At 38.0% G+C, this 22,349-nt stretch overlaps 1 protein-coding gene across 1 annotated transcript; it reads right to left on the reverse strand.

Annotated features, from left to right (window-relative positions):
- Positions 1-488: 488 nt before the first annotated feature.
- Positions 489-22,056, reverse strand: LOC146163063 (fibroblast growth factor 8b-like). Its single transcript, XM_083382426.1, has 5 exons — positions 21,894-22,056; positions 20,883-20,952; positions 6,559-6,727; positions 3,991-4,109; positions 489-1,603 (listed from the first exon to the last, which is right to left on the reverse strand). The coding sequence occupies exons 1-5, from the start codon at positions 21,929-21,931 to the stop codon at positions 1,001-1,003; spliced, it is 999 nt and encodes a 332-aa protein (XP_083238552.1). The 5' UTR covers positions 21,932-22,056; the 3' UTR covers positions 489-1,000.
- Positions 22,057-22,349: the final 293 nt, after the last annotated feature.

The following is a 22,349-nucleotide window of genomic DNA, read 5'->3' on the forward strand; positions in this document are numbered from 1 at the left end:
TCGGTTCTTATTTAAATATTACAACGTGTTGTTTCGAAACCCGTTGCTTTGTTTTACCAGGGTAGGGCAACTTGCGTTTCGCTCCCCACTGTGTATTTCGTGGTGGTGGTTTGCTTGTGTCTTTAAAAGAAAAGTTAAATTTAAAAATGAACCACAAGTTTGAAAACTGTGAAAAATGATGCTGGAAGGCTGTAGCGTACCCTAAAAAGTCCCAACATTTAATAGCAAACTAGGTTCGTAACCTCCTATAATGGCCGTCATACAGTTTGTTTGATGCGTAGAATGTTTTGCGATCTGCATCTAATCTCCACATCTACTCTGTTGGAAACTCCCTCACCCGCAACTCATGCTGCTAAATTCACAAGTTCAAAGTGATTTCGATGATCGCATTAACCTGGACTCACTTCAAAGCAACTAAACCACCTCTGATCGTTTCGGACATGTCCTGCGATCAGCTTCAAAAATGGAAACCTTTGCTGAAATGACAGAAAATTCTTTTTATTTTTCGGCTTTTCAATAAAACTTTTTCGGTTCAATAAATAAAAAAGTATAAAAAAAACAATGAAAAATAATGGAAATATTGTTGACAACAATAAAAATAGAACGACATATAAAGGCGTCAAAGCACAATAATTCACAAACCAACAATCGATTTGTTACGTCATCAGTGAAGTGACGCAACCTCATTGTTACAATACTGACGTCACCTTTTAAGTCAAATCGTTGAAGCTTACAACTCAAAGTGCATAGGTTCCGAGGCAATGTGGGAGTGTTACGTCATAGCTGGGTTTTTGTATATGACGTCACAAAGGTTTTAATGTTTGGCTTGATGACGTCATAATGCAGATCTCGGGTTCGATATATTTCTCGACTGCGTTTGACCTTGAAAGTTATTGCACGTGGACTGCACTCATCCGACATTTCCCGTCGCGCACTTTCCTCTCATCCGATGCGGGGTTTCGCGCCAAAATCTTTCCGCCTTCAACTTTTGGCGGGAAAGTTACGTTTTCGCCACTTTGCGGCGCCGTTGTGCAGTCTTTTTTCGCCTTCTTCTTCTTCCAGGGGTCGTCCGCCTGGCCTGCAGCATAGAGGGGAGGGTCGGGGGGTCACGCGCCCCCCTGCTCACCATCCCTGGAACCGAACGCGCCCTGGAACCGCGCATCTCTATGACGTCACTATGGTTTTGAGGGCGGCGCCGTTTGTTTGCGGTTCTGGCGCGGTTTTGTCTCCTTTTTTTGACCCTCCTTCTTTTCGGCGCCTGTGGAACCGGGGGCGGGGGGACAGGGATCGAGGGGGCGTCGGCCATGACGTCATTAATCCGTGAGGCGTCCTCGGACAGGAAAGCCTCCCTGAGTCTTTGCGCGAAGTCCTTGTAGACAGGGTTGGAGCTTATTGTGTTGATAGCCGCCGCGTTTTGGGGGATTTTCATGAAGAAGGTCTCGTCCTGGCCAGGGGTGGTCTTGCCCCCCCGCTTAGGCTTCCCGTTCCGCCGGAACGCGATGTACCAGCTGGGCCTGGCGAAGTTGTGGAAGACGTCACGGTAGAGCTCGGTGAGTTGCTCGGTGAAGATGCAATAGTTGATGCGGCTCGCGTTCCGCTTGAACTGCGAAGGAAAGGAAAAGGTTACGATTTGTTGGTTAATGGGAAATTGGAATAAATCTCATGCTTCACAAATTTGAAAGATTTGGTAACAGCTGGCGTTAAACACAAAACATGAGAAAGTGTACGTCGATAGAACATCTGGTGCTTTAGGTGAGACTTAAGCCAACATTATTGAGACGTAATATTACCTAATAAACATATTATTTGTGTTTTCTTTTTTTAAGAAAGTTTCTTGAATAGTTTTTTCATATATATTTTTTTAAATTTACGGGACACGTGTAAGTTTTAATTAATCAGAAACAAGTTGCCAATTTACGGCAAAAATCATTTTTTGTTAAAAAATCTGAAACTTTACGGATCGACTAAATGTGAATCCCCAAAACCATTATTACATAAGCCGGAACCCTTGGTGGTTGTGACCTCACAATCGGGAAGACAATCGAGGCTTTTTGATGAGTCAGACCGCCCTGACGTCACAACATGACGTAGCATAATATTGGTTTAACATCGTGGTATCTCGAGATCTTGTGGACTTTCTGTCGTGGTTGTAGGAAATGTGATTCACTAAATGTCTGGCGGAAGTAACACTTCAGATTATTCGCGTTCGTTTGTTTTGTCGAATCGTGGATCTAAGTAAACTGAACCGCAATGTGAAGCGGTATTGTTATACCTAGCCCAGTGGATTGGTTTTCATTGAATCATCGGCGCTGGTCTAGAACCCTACAACATTTTACAGTAACGAAAGGAGTTGTCAAAATTAAAATTGCAAGGACGAAATAAACATGGGAGTTTAAAAATATTATAATAATACTTGACGCACCCAAACCACGACGCTAACTCTCACCCCAACCCAAATATCGTTAGCAATATAAAAACCCGAACGAAAATGTGGTAGGATTCTTGGCCATCGCCAACTCAATCTTTAAACACGATATTTCTCTTTTTCTTGTGAAGATATTTCTAACTTTGGTTTGTTGAATTTATTTTTTCTAATTGTTACGTAACACACCAACAGAGCGATTTTATCTGAAGACAGCTTTTCCGCATACAAAAGTCATAAGAAGTGTCTCGCGAGATTTCGCAAGTTCTATAATAACGTTTTTACCGGTAAGTTTTCAGCGCTTTATTAAAACACTCGCAGTTCGAGCAACATCGTACAACATGCGACGCCCTTAAAACCTTAAAATTCCTGCGTCCTAATTTCTGGTCTGCTACTTGCGCTAAGACAACTCTGTACCTGGAACCGCGGGTACTTTGGGGCGTTCTGGTGCCGACCCACCACCCTATACCAACATGCCCGGTCAGATTTTGAGATTTTGTGTTTCTAGGGCTGGTCTACAAGTGGCTTGTGACATCACAAAGGCCGATTGTCAGCAGACAGAAGGCATTGTCCTGTCGCTGCTTATACAACCTTAACGCTGAATCATTTCGAATTATTGGGTTTCGGGAAATTTGAAGCATGAAAAATATTAGAGGCTGATAAATTTATTAACTTATCCTAAATAGTCAGGAATTTAATTTGACTCATCTAAAAGATATTTCTTTTTTGTTAGAAGGTAAACTACTGTTTTATAATATTTTTGATTTAGCACAAATGTTTACCAATTTAAAAGTTTTACATAATTTCTAGTAATTTCGGCAGAAATCAAACAAAAGAATAATTTTGTCTTTCAAGTGTTTAAACCGATTTAAGTGTTAAAGACGTCTAATTCCCACGGCTCAATAAATCGTGGGTCACATTACCCCCATAAACTTGCCCCAAGCTGTCAGCGCCAACCCCAGCCCCTTTAAAGAACCCCTTAGTACTCCAGGGGCACTATAACCTCTGACCCCTGGCAACCATTGTTACGACAGGCCAATGTGTAACTAGTCACGCATCAGAGAACATCGCAAAAAAGCCGGAACGTCAGGCGTAACATGACCGCGTCACGCTTCAGTGACTTTGACAGAATTCTTTCCTTGTGAGAAAAAATCCAGGATGTTTAACATCACTGATAATGCTTAATCAAGATACTGTCGATCTACTCGACCTTTTTGGCTTTGCAATTTATTATCAAGCCACTGATAATGCCATTTTGTAAAAAAATATGTTTCTGTTTGAATATCTCCTCAAATTGCCGGAAGAACAATTTACATTTGATACAATGCCTGGCAGTAGCAGTATATTAATTTCCTATAGTGACAGAATTTGATCGAGGCTTAATTGCTTTTTGCTTGCATTGATTGTCGTAATTCATTTTACGAATTGTGGTTTGATATACTTGATAAACAATAAGTTTGACGACCCAACGCTAAGCAAGATCAACATTAATTTAGCAAGCCACATAGTTCGTTTCAAACAGCTCTAGTGAAAAGTTGATTTTTGTGCCGAATCGCGCATGAGCTCACCTTTTTAATGAACTTTCCCACCAATCTTCCCTTCTTAGTCATGCAGAGATATCGGCCGTTGGCGACATTCTGGATCATGATCTGACCGCCAAGCGTTCGAGAGATGAAGCGGAATTTCACTGAAATATTAGAAAAATTGTTCAAAAAATGTTTATTTTTAAAGTACGTTTAGGAGAAAAATGTATAGAACTTAATATAGTTCTAAAATATAAGTTTTCCGCCAAAGAAAAATAAAATAAGCGTTGAGGTAAAAAGTTGAATTTTTAAAACGTTTTAAATTCAAGTTTCTAAAGGAGAAAACACTTTGTTCGTGCAATTTAAATCAACACTTTCAGCGAAAATATTTTATCTGAATAAACATAGACGTTGTAAAATACAGTTGGGGTTGAATTTTTCGAATATAATTACTCATTTTAAAGTTACCCGCAAACCGCAAAATCTGATCAATTAAGTCCAAAGTGCCACAAACATGCGGTCCTGCCCTTGCGGATATTGTTACATGCAGGGCGCTAGTCGACAGGACAAACAAGCAAGCATCAAGTTTGAGATCAATCTCTGTCACTTCCGTAACTTTTGGCCGGCCTCATCCACGTTAATTCTACGAACGTGACAACACGCTGGTCTGATGGTGTGCTGCTGGTAATGTGATATTAACAGCTGGATCTGACACGATTTCTCTCGCTCGGTTAATCTCCACTTCCGTAAATTGAAGTCGCTTAAATATTATGCACGCGATAAACAATCGACCAACAATGGACCAACAATCGCACGAACAATGGAATTCGATAGCTTGTAACGCGAATGGCAGATTACAAGGAATTCAATTTAAATAGTAGATTACTAGTTCTGTTGATACCTTTTTTATTTCCCACTTTGAAATTAAAACCTTGTTTTTTGTAAAAAAATCTTTCAACTTCAATAACCAGAAGTGGGTTAAGGTACATTTAATATTCTTGTCAACATTATAAAAAAACTCATAGAAGAAGCAATATGCAGTAAATCCAATGGACGGTGAATTACTTGGAATCCTTTAAAATTGTATAAAACATGGGATACATTCAATATTCAAACCTTATTTTGAAATTCGAATTCGTTTTTTTTAAATATTTATTTAACAGAGCCGAAACAAATCAGCCACATGCCTTATTAAGAAAAATATTTTTAATTTGCACAAAAGTCAAACCTAACAAAAAAAAACAGCAGCTAGTTCATCATCAGACAGCTGAAACTTGACCAACGCAAGTCACTAAAATGATCAATTTCGGTTTTGTTTAACTTCTTTCTTCTTAATGTTAAACGCCTTTTTAGCGCTATTTATTTATAAGGGCGACTCCATTTAGTTTAAATTAATAATTATTGTTACAATTAACTGTTTCCACCCGCGTAAGCACATTAAAAATCGATGCATCTTTTTTATCGGAAGCTGCATCTTGGCTTTTAACAAATCGATCGCTTAACCTCCGACCCGTGACCCTCGCGTCTGTGACGTTACAGTCGCTATTGTGACGCGACAGCGCGAAAGGCATCATTCAAAATGCTGGAAGTTTGTTTGTAAGCACAAGTATCAGTTGCTTGATGGATGCTGGGAGTTGCTGCTCGCAGGTTAGAAGCGATTATTTACATGTTTACTCTTAAGCGATAACAGATACTCAGACACGAAACCAACTTCTCACAAGGCAACCAGTTTGTCGCAGTTACAAGTGGTGGAATGGCTCTTTCGCGCTGGTACTAATATGAATCTAGGTGCTTAATACGAGTATGTATTCATGGTATTTATTAAAGGCATACTTTGGAAATTTTAAACTTTAATTGTATGTGCAGCTTTCAATCATTTACAATTTTGAAGGGAAGATGATTTTGTAAATGAGTTTACTTGCTCGGTTTGCTACTTTCAACATTTTATCATACTTTTATTCAGTTATCATACTTTTATTCAGTTATCATACTTTTATTCTGTTATCATACTTTTATTCTTTTATCATACTGTTATTCAGTTATCATACTTTTATTCTTTTATCATACTTTTATTCAGTTATCATACTTTTATTCTTTTATCATACTTTTATTCAGTTATCATACTTGTATTCAGTTATCATACTTTTATTCAGTTATCATACTTGTATTCAGTTATCATACTTTTATTCAGTTATCATACTTTTATTCTTTTATCATACTGTTATTCAGTTATCATACTTGTATTCAGTTATCATACTTTTATTCTGTTATCATACTTTTATTCTGTTATCATACTTTAAGGCCCATAACTTTTAAAACAATATATACCGCTGTTTTAGCCCCGGATTGTGGTCGCTAATGGGTGGGTGAAAATCTGGGTTAAAATTATTAGGGGGTTAGTGATGTACTTAGGGGTGGAGTATGGGGTTAGGTAAAATTTTGCACATACTCGATTCTGGCCATTTAGGTCTTATTCCGACGGATTAAGAACTTTTTCCGATGTAAACGACTATTAGGTATTAGTGATATTTTGGCCTTATTCCGACGTTGATGTTGTTCTTATTTCGGTCTTATGGCTGGATTTTTAATAAACTCCAAGTTGCGTAGACTTACCGTTCGGTGATCCGACTTTTCCTTTTGCGTCGACTTTCTTTCCTCTCATCCGAACCCGCTTGCCTGTGACGTGTGAATAGATCTCGTATTCGCGAACAATCGAGTTGCTCACGTGATCGATGTTTCCCGCCACCTTAGCCCAGTACTTGCGGATGTCAGCGTCGTTCACCTGTGACGTAACAATAAACCTCTGTTAGCTAACAATCGCGGATTTTTTCACCAAATAAATGTAATAAAATAAAACGTTGTGTTTTTGAAGATCTTCGATCTTCGATTCATTGAACCAGGAATTATGTGGCCCGAAAAAAAAAATTTTTTTTTGGACACATGTTGTTTTTATCCGAATTATTTTTTTTTTTTTTTTTTTTTTTTTTCAGTCAATTTTTATGGCTCACTTTTGACAAGGAAAAAAACATAGTTGGAACATGAAATTTTCACAACTGTTAAATACCCTCCCAAAGTTGTTTCTAATATAAAAAAAAATTGCCTAGGTTCTAAGGGGTGGTTTTTAGGGGGGTAAAACTGTCATTTTTTGTTAATTTTGGTTTTCGGCACTTTTCAGAGATAAAAAAATGTAAAAAAATCTGATATATTTATGGATGATGGATACATGACATATACAATGCTAAGTAACAAAATTTTAAACATTAGCCTTGAACTGTTTATCCGGGGGGTCAAAATGCACAACACTTTAGGAAATTTCAATGATATATTTACACTAGAAGGAAATGACATAAAAATCTGAAAATTTCACAAATGTTAGAGAACCATTTAAAGCTGATGTTAAAATAAACATTTTACCTCTTGAAAATAGGGGAGTATTTTAGGGGGGCAAAATTGAAATTCGGCCATTTTTGTGTTTAGAGGTATCTTAAAAACTAAAGAAAACATTGTTAAATAGTTTTCAATTATAAAGACAAATTATAGGTTGCTTCACAGCAAAATTTTGACCTTCAACTCAAAATAATTAACCCATGGGGGAAAATAATTAACCAAAAATATAGAAATTAAAGTGATTTTGTGATGGAAAAAAAATTGCAAACAAAGTGGTGTACACTGCCTGGCAGATTTTTTATTTAAACTTGCGGCGGTAAAATATGTTGTTTGTAAGAGCAATAAGTTAATTCACTAAGACGAGACACTTTGCACAATGGATGTTGCACGCGCTGGACAAAAAAAGCACAGCAGGGAGCCAGCCGCTTCGCGGCCAGAATAAAGCAAGCGATATGAACAAATTTTGTATTGAAGGTTTTCTGCCGCTAGATTAGAGTAGATAGCTGTAAAGAACTAAATCGAACACATCACACTATTGATTTTTGTCCCCAATTAGAGGCGTATAGGGGTGCAAGAAAAATTTGTCAAATATTTTTCAATTATAAAGACGAGTTATAGGTTTGCTTCACAGCCAAATTTATATTAAGACCACTGGCAATCAATCTTGTAAAAGTACACCATGTCCAACCTATAACACGCAACTTCGGGCCACATCCGCTTTTGCCTGCTAAAGCACCGAAACTGGAAGCACAACATTGGGAGTATATGGACACTGACAAAAAGACCCGTTGAAAGAATATAGAATAACCAAGGAATAACACCCTGGTAAAGTATAGTGGAACTGCGCTATACCCCCCCTGGTATAATATAGTAGAACCGCGCTATAACCCCCTAGCAAAATATACAAAAACCGCACACCCTGTCTAGTTTAGTTCTGTTTTTGTTTAATATTAAGAACGTGATTTTTTGACTAAAAACATCAAATGTCTAATTTTTAAAAACAATAAAATCGCAACCCTTTGAAAATTACTGCCGGTAAAATGATTTTGGCAATATTTAAGTTCTATTGGGTTAAGTGTTGGCTTGTTTAAACATTTTGCGACTAACGCTGATGTCGAATATGGTTTGAAATGCCGATTTTACTTTACAAACGACACAGCAGATCATAGAATGTTTATAGGCTTAAAAATTCAATTCATCGCAGATAATTTTTCGCCAAACAAGTTGCCTCGAGTCATTGGGTTCGATCTGATGTCCCCCTGAAACATGATCCCAGACCCCTGTAACACCTGTTTACCCCCTACAACGACCCCCAACATCACATCACGCAACCCACGTCACAATACTAGGGGGCTGTGACGTCACAATAAAGCAGGATTAGACCCCTGATTGACACAATAATGCACCCCCGAGTTCCCAGGGGGAATTAAGTTCGTCGCGACGCTTAAGAGCCTGTAAAGTTGTTTCGCAACAAACGCCATTGTTACGTCCATTGTTCTCATTGTTTCGAATCGCGATTTTGATCGCTGCAACTGTCACTTGGTGGCGTCGCGGAGTCGCTGTGAGGAAGTTTGTGACGCAACACTTAAGAGTAGTGACGTAATGATTTTAAATTGTGACGTAACAGATACTACTGATTACGTATGCGACGTGAAAAAGTTGTTGAATATAATTGTTTCTGTATTTAAATCTTACTGTAAGGAATAACTTGTATTTCTGGGAGATGTTCCGAGATTTTATGTAAACTTTTTACTTAACCACATTTCACACCTTAATAATTTGCCTTATTTAAAAGTGACATAATATTCTGCGGAATTTTTTAAGCTTGCCTTATCGAACGTTTCCAGTTCAAAGTCAGCAGGGTTTGTTATAAATATTCGCGTCTGATGAAAGTTGTAAAAACTTGGTTTTATCTCCACAACTGCAGCTGGTTGGGCAAACCGGCAATCCAGGTTCTTGTCAATAATCGATTTGTGCAGGAAATGCAAACAGAGACCCGCTTAACACAGGTTGGATGCTGCTCGTTAAACTCCCAAACATGCGATGCATTAAGCATTTGCCTGGGTACAACAACTGTAGGCTTCAAACACGACTTTTGTGCTTTTACACTTCAAGCACATGTGTGTGGATAAGTTACAAAATCGACATAAAACTAAAAGTTTTTTTTTATAAGTCAGAAGTCGGTCAAAAGTTGGACCTAAATAACACCGCTAAGACGGTTAACTGATATGTTACCGGGTTGTGTCCAGTTTTGTGGCCATTTTTACACATTTTATTTGCCTCTATTCGTATCCTTGTACAAGTGGCATTTTTTTCAATAAATGAAATGGTCTCAAACGAGCGGCAAAACACGAAAGCTGTTGGTTTGAAGCAAATGTTGGTAAAATGACAGGTGTTTATTTAGAGAGGATGAAGCACGTTTTCCCGTCAATAAGGTGTGCTAAGTCGGGGTTAGAGCCGCTTATTGAAGGTGCTCATGTGGTTTGAAGGTTACCAGCTTGTTATGTGTAAATGACGATGCGTTGAACACGATTTAGAGCTCCAGTCTGACAAATATAGGGCTGTAACATTCCAAGCTGCTTATTCCTGCTTATTTTCGAGATAAATCTACGACTTAAGTGCTGGAATTACAAGTTTTGCGCTACGACAAACAAAAAACAGCTGAAATGCGCAATACAGCTTCATAATATGCGCTTTTCACGCGATAATGTTGATGACAATGTTCAGCGAAATGCCCATTATAAGATAAAATCAATCGATCCCCAACTACAGCTTCACTTTGTGAGAAAAACTTCAAAAGTTGGTGAATTCTAGACGAAAAAAGCGGGACATTTGCGACGTCTCGACAAAATGCTTCTAATGTTTCGATTTTAACATTCCAAGGTTGGAAACCGCACTCAAGCTAATGTGAGTGGGCACTCCACTCAAGGGGATACTCGTAACTCGACACCGAGAGAATTACAGACAAGAAAGTTAATTACTACTCGACACAATTTTCGGGATACATTTTTTTATGATATAATATTTATACGAATATCAAAGCCCATACAGAAGTAGGTATCATTTTGAACGTTTCGAATAACTCTGAAAGAGTTACGTCTAACTACAACCTTCAACCATTACGTAGAAACCTACGCTTACAAGCTATGAAGCTTTAAGGTCATAATGCTTGGAGGTTTTAGTTAGACGTAGATGTAAATAAATTGAGAGATATTCGAAAGGTTCAAAATGTTATCTACTTTTATACTTTATCATTCTTACGCTCTTATTGCAACAATTATTGGAAAAAGTTATTTTAGTTTTTCATGGCACTGTTGTCTTTTAAAAAAACACAATATTGTCGTCTTCATTAAGAACTACCACTCCACGTTCCCAAATAATCTCAAAATTATTAAAATAGCTTTCACCGTCGCGGTTCATTGTGACGCAACAGTTTATAGTTTACTATCCCTGCGCTCTTGACGCTTCGTTACGCTTGAAGGAAGCAAAAAAACGTCAGGACGCCAGGTAGTCGGGGCAAAATAGCGACACTTTGTGCGGATCGTGATAAAATAACAATCAAAACAATCTTCGCGAGAAGCGACGCCAGATGTAAACAAACATCACGAGATTTCGTTCAAGTTATTTAAACACAAGTTGTAAATTTATTTCTCCTATATATGTCGCAGAAAAAATAGCTGAAAATAGATCATTTGTTTTGAGAAATGGCGCTATTTAGCTTTTAGTGCATAATCTCTGTTAAACTTAGATTTAACGATACAATTCCATTCCCACTCAGACAATTCCATGTTGTTTTCACAGATGATCGTAAACCAAGGAATTCCAATCGGCGGGAACGAAGGTCGGCAAAGCCCGCGCAAAGGCAGGACATCTAACAACAACTTCTCGCTAAACAAGTTGTATTTCATTTAATACATTCGCTTGTGTGCCACATTGTCAAGCGCTTTTACAACCCTTCAAGGGTGAGAACAATTTATAGCACGCATGAAAGTGTTGGAAGACGTCACTAAGTTATGTCATAACTAGAAGTCTAAAATAGGCAAACTAAGAAAGGCTGACGTTATGGATTTTTTGTGTTATTTAAAGTTGTTTTAACAGAGTTGGTGAAATCTCATCCGTGCCTTTAAAGCTATATTTAACTTAAAACGCTTCATTTGTTACGAATTTCGATGTTTTTTTGTGAAATCTTTTGTCGGCTGACCCACTGTGGGTGGGGCTGGGGTGAATCGCACCGGAAACTTAGAAGGGTGGAGTGGGTATTCCCCCTAACCCCTAGTAGTTATCCTGGTGTTGTTCTGTTGTACCCACCTACCCCTAATGACCCCTGGTGACCCCTGGGGCTGATCAAACGGACCCAGGTATCCCAGTAAAGTGGCCCCAGCCCAGATGCTGGGATGTCAGGGAAAGCAAACAGGTTTGTCCAACCAACGAAAACACGTGTTTTAGATTTGGCAATGGCTGTTGTGAAATATCGACGTTTCAAACCAGGCTTGTGACGTAATATTGTAAAGTTAATCGTCGGCTTTGTGACGTAATACTACAACCAAACACTTTTCATCTGTAGATGTGTGAAAAAAGTTTAACAAAAATTAGGCCCGAGTTTGTTGTTCAGTTATTTATAAGCACACACGGACCCATGACCCTTGGGGCGCGTTTACATAGCACGGGCTTGAAGCGATGTGAGAATAGCGGAGTAAACAAACACATTGTTGCAGAAGAATGCAGTTTGCAACCCATTGTTTTGCAACAATCGAAGTTTTTACGTCACGGCAAGCTCCCAGCAAGAATTTGTTTACGTTTGAATCCGCTTTTGGGGTCAAAGTTCGGGGTAAGGTTGCAGAGTCCCCGGGAACCTCGGGGTAAGCGATATTTCACCCACCTTCGGTCCCAGGGTCTATTCGGGGGTTCAAGGTACAAAACAAGTCACGCCTCACTGATCGCTCACAAAACGCGGTAAACTCACGATTCTGGCGCCAAATTTGCGGCTTTATCCAGTGTGACGTCACAATGCTAACTGTGATGAAGCTCGATAAACACGAGTTCTGGAATGGCTGGATGTCACGCGAGACATCCTACACCTGCTGGCAGGTGGCAACTACATGGCGGGGCTTGTTGGCAGGTGTCAGGTGTCACTTGCCAGTGTCAGGTGTCACAGATCTAATCCCTGCGCTTTGGTCAGTCGGTCACTCCTTAATCCGACAACAAATAACCGCTTCTCGATTCCAGTCTGTGACCGAACAATCGCTATTGTGACGTCATCCACTCGCAAAGCTGAGATTCAGCGCAACTTGGGAATAAATCGCCAGACAAGCAGTTTTTTTCGCCTTAACTGCCAAATAACGTCACTTTACAGCCGCCCACGTTTTGCGAACCGCTGTAAAATAAAGGAAACAAAACGATGGCTTGTGTGTAAATTCTCGTGCGAAAAACATCTCTGCGATTTAAAATGTCCCCATTGGAATGTTGACGTAATTGTACAAGTTTGTCGGAAACGGAAGAAATAATATATAACAAAATAAATTTATTTATATTTGCTTGTAAAAGCGTAAAACACTTTTACAATTGTTCAGCCGTTGCGTTTTTTCAATATATTTAGCAACAATAACAATCAGAAAACAAACAAACCGACTTTTGGTTTGCTAAGTTTTCTACTTAGTTAAATCATTTTCAAACATGTACAAAGTGGAGTTTGAAGTTATTCAAATATATTTCCTGCTTCACGACTAATGAAGCAGGATGTTGCAGCATCGCAGCAAATGCTAGCGCTGCAATAAACAACATCAGATCATTGCGGTGATAACATGAAGCCTATAGCGATCTTAAAACTAAAAAGGAGGAATTGAAGCAACTTTAACTGAACAATATAGGGAGTAAAATAACTTTAAATTGGTATTTTTACCTTTAAAACTCAACAACTTACTTTTGAATAAAAAATAGTGTTTAAAGGGAAAATAATGTGCTTATTTAACAAACCGAAAAAAGCGGTGCAGGTCGTTGCGACAGTTAGCCCTCGATAACCTAGCCATGAATGTACAGGATTGCGATTTAATATTTTACCATAAAAGTCACATTTCATCGAGGGCGCAAACCTTTCCGTGAGTCGTTATTAAGTCCCGAGCAAGTTTGTGTGGGAACGTACAGTGGTGAGGTGTCGCGTTGCACCCTGACGATTCGCTATTTACATAAGCCGGGTAACATTACACTCTGGCCAGCATGAGGTGGTCACTCAGTGGTCAGTGGCTGGACAATGAACGCTAAGGTCAATACCACAAGAAACGTGATCTCCCAGCGCAGACCTCTGGCTATTCAAGCAAGTTCTCTTGTATCAACAACCAACCCAAGCCTAAATAAAGTTCCTTTGTCGCCGGAAAAATTGGCTATTTGGTTCTAGGGAATTCCCCTTTAAACCCCTAGTTTTTTCGGGGTGCTCGAGTCACCCTTATATACGCTATCATTTCGCTTTGATTACTCTGTTTTCCCGCTCAAGTATTTTTTGAAGGACTTCTTATTGATTTTGTTAAATACACTTCAATCATCCGATTCAGTTTCAACTTGGCTTTGTTCGGGTTTAGCTCCAGCAACGTCCGATACGATATTATCGCGATTTTTATCGCCAAGAGTAATTCGATTGCAAAGGAATTCGGTGTAAGTTTTTCCACGTGCTAGCAGAGGTCATAAGTCTTGATTTTAGAGGTCAAATTCCGAAACCGGCTTAAAGTCCTGACAATTCTGATCCACTTTGAATGTTTACTTTATGTCGGTGAACCTAATATACAGCTCAGATCGCGGAAGCAGATTATTAAGTTTTGAAAACAAACTAATCGCTCAACAATCTCCTGCAACTTTCTTTGATGGAAACTTTAATCAGCTTCAAACCATAAAGAACAACTTCAGGAAAGGAGCACTGAACAATAAGCCTGTTCTAAAGTGCACCTAAAACGCATCAATCACAATTAATAACAAAGTGTAGTAACGACACCATACCCAATGTAGAAAAAAAACTTTTTAGAACGATTTAAATCAATTTTCAACATGCTAATTCCTTAAAACACTTAACCAAACATACCTGTGTGTCAGTTTTAGCGTAAATGTTAGATTAAAATTCTCTAAAAGCGTCAATTTCCAACCAACCCATCAAACTTCGATTAATCACTCTAATGAGCCGCGTCTAAATAAGGACGCAATGGTTTAGCGGCACGAGCCGTAGAATTTATTGGCCGGCGTAGGAAAGCTTGGGGCACACTGGGGTTCACACGCTCCTATCTTACCCCCTAAACCCCAATCATGACACCCTAAGTCAGCTCCGATCCCCGCACAGCTCTTCACCCTAAACCAGGGATGGGGGACCTTTTCGTGTGGGTGCTGCATTTTTCTACATTTATTTTTATACTTTGCTGGCAATCCATGAGTTTATTTGAGCGGTTCGTATAAAATTAAGTTGTGAAAGTTATGGTTTGCACGAATATTAGGAATTAATTTAGTTAACAAAGCTACAACAAATATTAGCTAATTGTCAAAACGAATTTATAGAGCTCCACGCTGTAAGGATTTTGTTTTTACATAATTTTAACAGCAGTGCCTGGTTACAACAATTTGTTTTTAATTTTGGTTCTTTACTTAAGTATAGTATGTTATTCTTAGAGTAACAAGTGAAAAAATGCTGGGCACTTTGTAACTCAGGGGTGATTAGTTTGCTATCAATCCCGTAAACCCCCTCAACCCAGTCACACCCCCATCTTACCCCCAAGTCACAGTTCCCTGGCGAACTAATCTCAGCCTCTCTACAGCTTCTGAGTGGCGAGCACTCAACCGTGAAGCGCGGTGGAAAATTACACGCCTATGACGTCACAAATGGTCCCTATCAACCGCTGTTTTGGGGGGTATACGTGAGCGCGACACGTTTTGGCACCTCTCTGCATTCACGCGAAGGGAAAATAACAAGACGGTGGTTATTTAACTGGAATTGACCACGTTTCTGCGGGTTCTGTAAAGCGTGTTTTTATATAAGTGCTCATTTTGAATCTAATTCTAATTACAACATAACAAAACGTTTACTTTTCCAAATAGGTTTAGAAAGGTATATTTTCGACTTAATCATCATTTAACTTCACATTGGCTTCAAAAAAGTTTGATTTTAAAAACTTTATTATGTTTGTAGTTGAACAGTTTTCGTTGTTTCTTACATAACTACTTTGTCGAGATATTTAGATAGTCGGAAATGGTAAAATGAGCAAGTTTAAACGATTTTACTTTTATTTTAAGCAAGCGAGTTTTATAAATGGTGTTTAGCCGTGCTAACAAAGTTTTCAAAAAATATAGTTTAAAATTGTTTGTTGTTTAATTTCGCAGTCGTATCAAAGAGGTTGATTTAAAGGAACAGGTTTGTTGTAAGCGTGGTTCGTGTGTTGTGGTTATATGTTGTCTTGACATTTGTCACTCAAGCAAAGCATAGGTGAGGTGGCGGCGTAATGACTGGCCGACTCAGACAGTTGAGATGAATATCAAATTGTCGAGCAATCTTCCAACTCCGGCCCAGATAATAGCCCACCTTGAACCACTTACTAAAAGCACATCTGCATTTCCAACTGAAATTCGCACCAACTATTTCGCAACCTTTGTCTGACATTTTTACCAGGTTTATTTTTTATCTTGATTTTTGGTAAAATTGTTTATTTTGTTATATTTTTACCAAACTTTAATCGATATTCTTTAACCTTATAGTGGTTTAGTCCAATTTACTTCTAAAGTGGAATACAGTTCAATTTGAATTATTCCGTCAAATTAACCGCGCTTTAACATATACTTGTATCTTTACGCGCATATGTTCCTTTGAAGTTTCATTTTGTCAAAACAAAATCTACCGCAGACGAGTCTAAAACACCAGAGTCCATTACAGGCGGTTCGTATTCGTTTAAACGTCGCCCACATCTGATTTCATAGAAATCGGGCACAATTTTAGCGGCGCATTTCTATTCCTGCCAATTTGGTGTCGGTATGCGGCAGATAAGAGAGGCACGACCCTAGACCAGCAGCAAATTGCCCGATTGTGGCTTCGTTCACAACAAGCCAACTTGCACGACTGGCAATGCAACTGCCAGTCAATGTAGAGCGAAAAGTGGAGTAAAACATCAAAGTTTGACCAACAATGAAACGATACACACACATATTTATTAACAACTGTGAACTAGCCATTAGGAAGCTTCTTTTTGACCAACTATTACGTATCATAGTTTGGCCAACAATTAACAGAAAAGTGGCAAAGTTTATTGCAACTCTATAGCAAAAGAAAAAAACGATTTACGAAGAAAATGTGTGAAACAACATTTAGCCCATAGTGCCAAGGATTGCATAAAATATTGTACTCTGTGTTTTCTTTTCTTAAAAATTCCCAAAATTTTAGGCCAAAGCTAAAAAATCACGCTTTCTAAGTTTCGCGTATTATTCATGCTTTATTTATTTCGGCACACATCACAATACTGACAATCGGCGGCGTTTGGCGTGATTTGCCCCCCCCCCCCCACCACACCTGCGGCACCAAAGCTCTATCTATCCCTCCCTTGTCTGGAGATAAAACACTGCCCTCATCCGCCTTAAGCGTGCCAGGGCGCCCGCAGACTGCTGCGAGACTAAAACTTTTTATCAGCGGTGGGGGCGGTTTGCAACGTGGACAAATTATTTCGCCCGAGAATGTCGGTTTTTGGGAGTTTGAAGCTTGTCTGAGCATCAGCGCTGATGCGAGATGAAAGAACTTGTCAGTTGGAGGCGTTTTAAGTTTGTTTCGCGTAAATTGATACACAGTTGTTAGTTGTCAACAACTAGTTAATTGGTTTAAATATCAAATTACCAACATTTAAAATAACGATATATTTCGCTATTTTAGACGTTTCGGAAATAACTCACGCTATCATTACTGTAAAAATAAAAATGGAATGAGCTATATCCGAAACATTTAAATACAGAAAGAAATGTCGATTTTGTATGTAGTATTTACTTAAAATTTAAGAAATCAGATTCTTATGTTGCAAAGTATATTTTAAGATATTAAAGTAACTTATTCCAACTATATTTCCTCTTGTAAATACTAGATTCACCGCATAACATCAAAACCACAGCACCAAAGCAGACTTTGACACACATTCACAAGAACATAAATAGATAACTGTTTAGTGACAGGTGCCAATCCCACAAATCGTTCAGCCGCTTCACTCGCTGCGACCAAACCAACCATCCCTTAAAACAAATATTGTTTACAAACCTTTAACACACAGATAGTCGCCCGCACAATCCAGCAAACACTTCAAACTTCGCCACGCAAATGCGGTTATGTCTGAAACTACTTAACTCTCGACTGAACCAAAGAATTCAAATGATGCTGTTCGAGAGTTGATTTTTACGCATTGTTTACTAACAAAGGTGCATTGTTTACGCATAACGGTGGCGACTGTGGTAATGTGATAAAAAATACAATTATTATAAATTTTATATGAACTGATAATTTTTTTAACAAAAATAATACTCTCTTATAAGGTTTGTAAAGTTTCGCCGCCATAGGAACCCAACTTTGCCGAATATATCTTGAAGCGAGATTTTAATCGAAGATAGATATTCTATCATTAATCAAGAATCAACATTTTATAACATCAAGGCATCAGGCCGAAATTACACAAATTTAATCTAGTAAAAGCACCTTTAATCTAGTATTACCACGTGTTGAATGTGTGAGAATCGCAATAGATGTTTCACGTTTTATTATTCTAGCTTTATATTCGTCGCAATTTTCCAAAATATCGCGTTAAATTGATTCTTTCAGATGAGTTAGATCAGTCATCCACTTATTGGCTTGACAGGTCTGCTACAAGCGAAGATATCAGGTGTCGGGGGTGAGTAGTACACCGGTGCTACGGTGCTATTGGGTGCAACAACCCGCCACATGTTTCTCAAACCACCAACAACCCGCCACACTTAGCAGATGCCACAATTCAAAACTAACGGAAAACAACAAAGTGCCGTCAAACCGATAAAACAAAGATTGATTTTTTTTAACATTGTGACAAGTTATTTTGATTATTGTAGGTTAGTAGGTTCAATTCACCTCAATGTGCATCGAGAATATAAAAGAGGCAAATACCAATATATTTAAACATGTTTTTGTTAAGCAACTCTTAAAATCCACAAATCGTGACACTTCCGCAAATAAACGGTTGCAATTATTACGTCACAGATGTCGCCGCGTGTACAGGGGTAACAAAATGCCCCCCGAGACCAAACGCGAAATTACCGCTCGTTTTATCCCGATTGGCGACAAAACAGAGTGTTAATTCCCAAATCAGTCGTTTTTTATTTAAATATGAGGCAAAGTTTTCAATAAAAAAAACAATAAAACAGAGCTTCTTATAATTTCCCCAAAGAACAATATTGAAAAAAATAAGCCGCTAATTTCCCCAAGTGGGCAGTTTATAACATTTAATCGTCACATTTTGCTGCAAGTTTTTTGGTAAACAATCCCCGTAAACTCCCGTTCGTGTCGCTTGCAGCGCTCAACCGTGTCGCGCGACATGAATTGCGCCGCTTTGTTTGTTTGCGTAAGCGACACGACGTACAAACGTCGCTAACTTCAACTCCGAATTTAGAAATACGATTCTCCTTAAATACTATTCTCGTAACGAGACGATAAAGTTTACATTTATTGAGTTTCCATTTTAAACCACATTATTTTGGTAAACCAAACTGACTTTTTACCAAATCTGATGATTCCTTTTGTACGGCGAAATATATATCACCACTAATTTTACGAAATGAGCTGTAGCTTTGTGTTTAATATATCGTTTAATTATTCGTTTTTTTGAATGTTGTAAACCATGTTTTAGTTTTGAAATGCATGAAACCAACTTCAAAACAAAAAAGAAAAATCTTTGAAATTAACCTTAAGACGCAATCTAAGTTTAACTTTTCGCACAATGTTTAAAAACGTCTTTATGCAAAACTTTTCCTCTAACCCCGGCACCTGCTTTTTTAATTTAAGCATCTGTCGGAAAGTTGCAGCGATTCAAGAACAAACGCGCGACGTCCATTGTTACGCATCTGTTTCAAGCTTTTGTCCAACACGAGCTGCAATTAGAAAGTTAATTGTGACGCAACAAGCTTTTTTCGACTCTTTTTGCCGGATTCGTTCAATTAGAACTTGAAAGACAATTGCGCTTTTGTTACGGAACAGATGTCGTAGGACGGGTCATTTTTTTTTTGAACTTCAAAGATATAATTATTCTCGAACGAAAACAAAATTTTCACAAAAATGTTTTAAAAATTTCCTCAAATTCCGTCACGCAATTATCGAACCTTATAAGATTGCCAGAGTCGAAATTGAACCTCAGAATTCACAAACACGTTGAAACACTTGTTTTTCGGCAACTTCGTGTCAAGCCTCTTTAATCTCGCGCCTTGAGCTCGACTTAATCGCACAAACATCAACAACTGGAAACACCTTCACGGGAGATAAGCCGAAGCATCTACTCCGAGTGGAAACATACTAGCGGGATTACAGGGACTGTTCTGTGGTGGGGCACATAGGGGGGGCATCCAAGGGGGTCCTAACACCAAATTATAGTAGGCTCAAGTTCAATATTATTAAGTTTTGCTGAGTATTTATTATTCAATGACGCTTTTGCTGAAACGTTAAAAAAGGTTGCTTAAAAATGTTTGCTTAACTACATAATAACAGACTCGAACTTTGCCATAAAACTAGATTAATACATCAGCAACACAATGCTTATTCTGTAACCGAGCCCTTACGTACTGATCAACGATAGACACACATATCACACAAGATGCCTTCGGAAATCATATCTTAAAATTATTTTAAAAAAATAATAATAAATATAACCAATGTGTTCAGCTTGGGGCATGGATGGTGAAAGGCGCCTTTATATAGTTTAAAACTCAAAACATCTCCGAAACTGCATAAAGTCTGGTATTCCCGTGGAGTTTTATTCCCCACCAGCGTTGTTCCTTCGCACAAACCTCTAATCCACCGGCGATAGCTCAAGCTAAATGCATTTGAGGTAAAGCGATTGGCTTGTTGCAGCTTAATACGTCGCTATTAACGGAAGCCTTAGCTTTAACTTGAAACTGACGATTTTGCAGAAAGTTGTGCGAGTCAGCATTTGACGAAACTTGAAGCTAATTAACAGATGTGTATATTTTCACTGTTTTTTAAATAGAAATATGCTCAGCTTTATTGGAACAACTTGTAGCCTCGTTGATTTCAGCGAAATTAGTGAAGTTTCTTGTGAAACTTGTGCGCAATTTTTTGAAATTGGTTGAAGTTTTTACAAAAAAATAATTTGAATTAAAAAATTGAGCCCTGAAATTTGTATATTTCCTTGCTCATATTTGCACAGCCGATTATTATACTCCCCCCAAAAAAACTATTTCCATTTATTGACATTTTCCAAAGCAGATTAAACAAGTTGAACCGGAAATATTTCATTTCATTTTCCGTGAAACGCTTCTTTCATGTGATAAACAACCGTGAATAATCAAAATCTACTCACGCTTTTTCGTTCACGTTTTCTTTGCAAAGTGAGCGGGAAAAGTAAGGTGAGAAGGAAAATTGTTCCGATTCTGAAAAACATAAAAACTCTCGATAGTTACGTTTGTAAGAAAGTAATGTTGTCCAATGGCCAACGCTAAATTGTATAAGTTTGTTATACCAAAAAAATTATGCTATTCAAAAACATTAACCTGAGAACACTTGGTAAAACGTTTTTTTTTGTCGTGTTTTAAGCGCATTTTTTTAGATTAATAAAAATTTCAAACTAATATTGTATTGTTAAACTATTTTGTCAACGATCAATATTTTTTTCTGAATTTAATAAATCAAAATAGGTTTGGTGAAAAACGCAATAAGTTAATATTATATCAACAAAAGTTTATAAAAATCCTGGCAAGAATAAGGAAATCCAAGTTAATACTTTCTTTTAAATTTCGCGAAACTCCGATGCGAGTAAATCTCGTGAAACTGGTTCAAACACAAAAAGCGTCGTTTTAATCTGATCGCTTCGCTGCGAGATATAAAGTCGCTCTAATGAATTAATTCCATCAAGAAATGAAGCGGATTAATTTGAGATTGATCCAGTTATGACGTGATTAGCCCATTTCCGTTTCGCTGTAGCGACTTTATGAAAATCCTTATTGTGTCTTTTTGACATTTTGCAAATATATTAAAGTTACAATTCTAACAAAATACTTTAATTTTTTTTTTTATGCAGTAAATTTCTTATTCAATTAATGATAAAGTTACAACATTTCATTAATACGAAATTGAAACTTAATTATTATTTGGAAGCGTGTAAAAAGTGCGTAAACGGAATTTTAACATTGTGAAACGCATTTGCATTCAATGTTTCTCGCTGCATTGTTTAGAGTAATATATTATTTTTACACAAATAAATACAGCGAGGTAGATATTTTTGCTTCTCAAGGAGAAGCGCTGTTTTATTTAATACACTTCAAATATATTGGAAAAAAAATTATTTATTTGACAAGACCAACATTTTGCTTACATTGTTGAAATTCCCGGCGAATTGAATCCAGTCTTCATCTTTTGTTCTTCCTCAAAAACCACAATAAATCCTTTTTGCAAATGCCGAAAGTCGAAATAATTTTTTCGGCAGCAAAATATTTTCTCGCTTTTCTAAATCATTTAAACTCCTTGCGCTATTTTCCTATCCCTGGTAATTTGCAATCAACAAAAAATATTCAATGAGAGATGCACACATATGTGTTAAACAACTGTGATCTAGCGCTTCGGAACTCGGTAAGTCTGCGATGACTTTCGGTAACAAAAACTTTTTTGGACTACTTCTATGTCGGTTCAAATTCACCCGTCCGCGGGAAACAGCGTCCTTAATCCCGGCGAAATATCGCGCGAATCCTCGATGTCCGCCTCGTGCGACCACTGCGCCGAAATTTCAATTCACACCGTTTTCAGTCGCGCTTGGCGTATTATCAAGCAATTA

Source organism: Ascidiella aspersa, chromosome 2 (assembly GCF_963924565.1).
Source record: "Ascidiella aspersa chromosome 2, kaAscAspe10.2, whole genome shotgun sequence".
NCBI classification, from domain to species: Eukaryota; Metazoa; Chordata; class Ascidiacea; order Phlebobranchia; family Ascidiidae; genus Ascidiella; species Ascidiella aspersa.

Coding starts and splice junctions, on each gene's coding strand:
- LOC146163063 (XM_083382426.1), bottom strand. CDS start 21,931: ATGAAGACTGGATTCAATTCGCCGGGAATTTCAACAAT. Junction 6,728..20,882: donor GAAAACGTGAACGAAAAAGC/GTGAGTAGATTT, acceptor GTTACGTCACAG/GTGAACGACGCTGACATCCG. Junction 1,604..3,990: donor TGGGAAAGTTCATTAAAAAG/GTGAGCTCATGC, acceptor TTTCCTTCGCAG/TTCAAGCGGAACGCGAGCCG.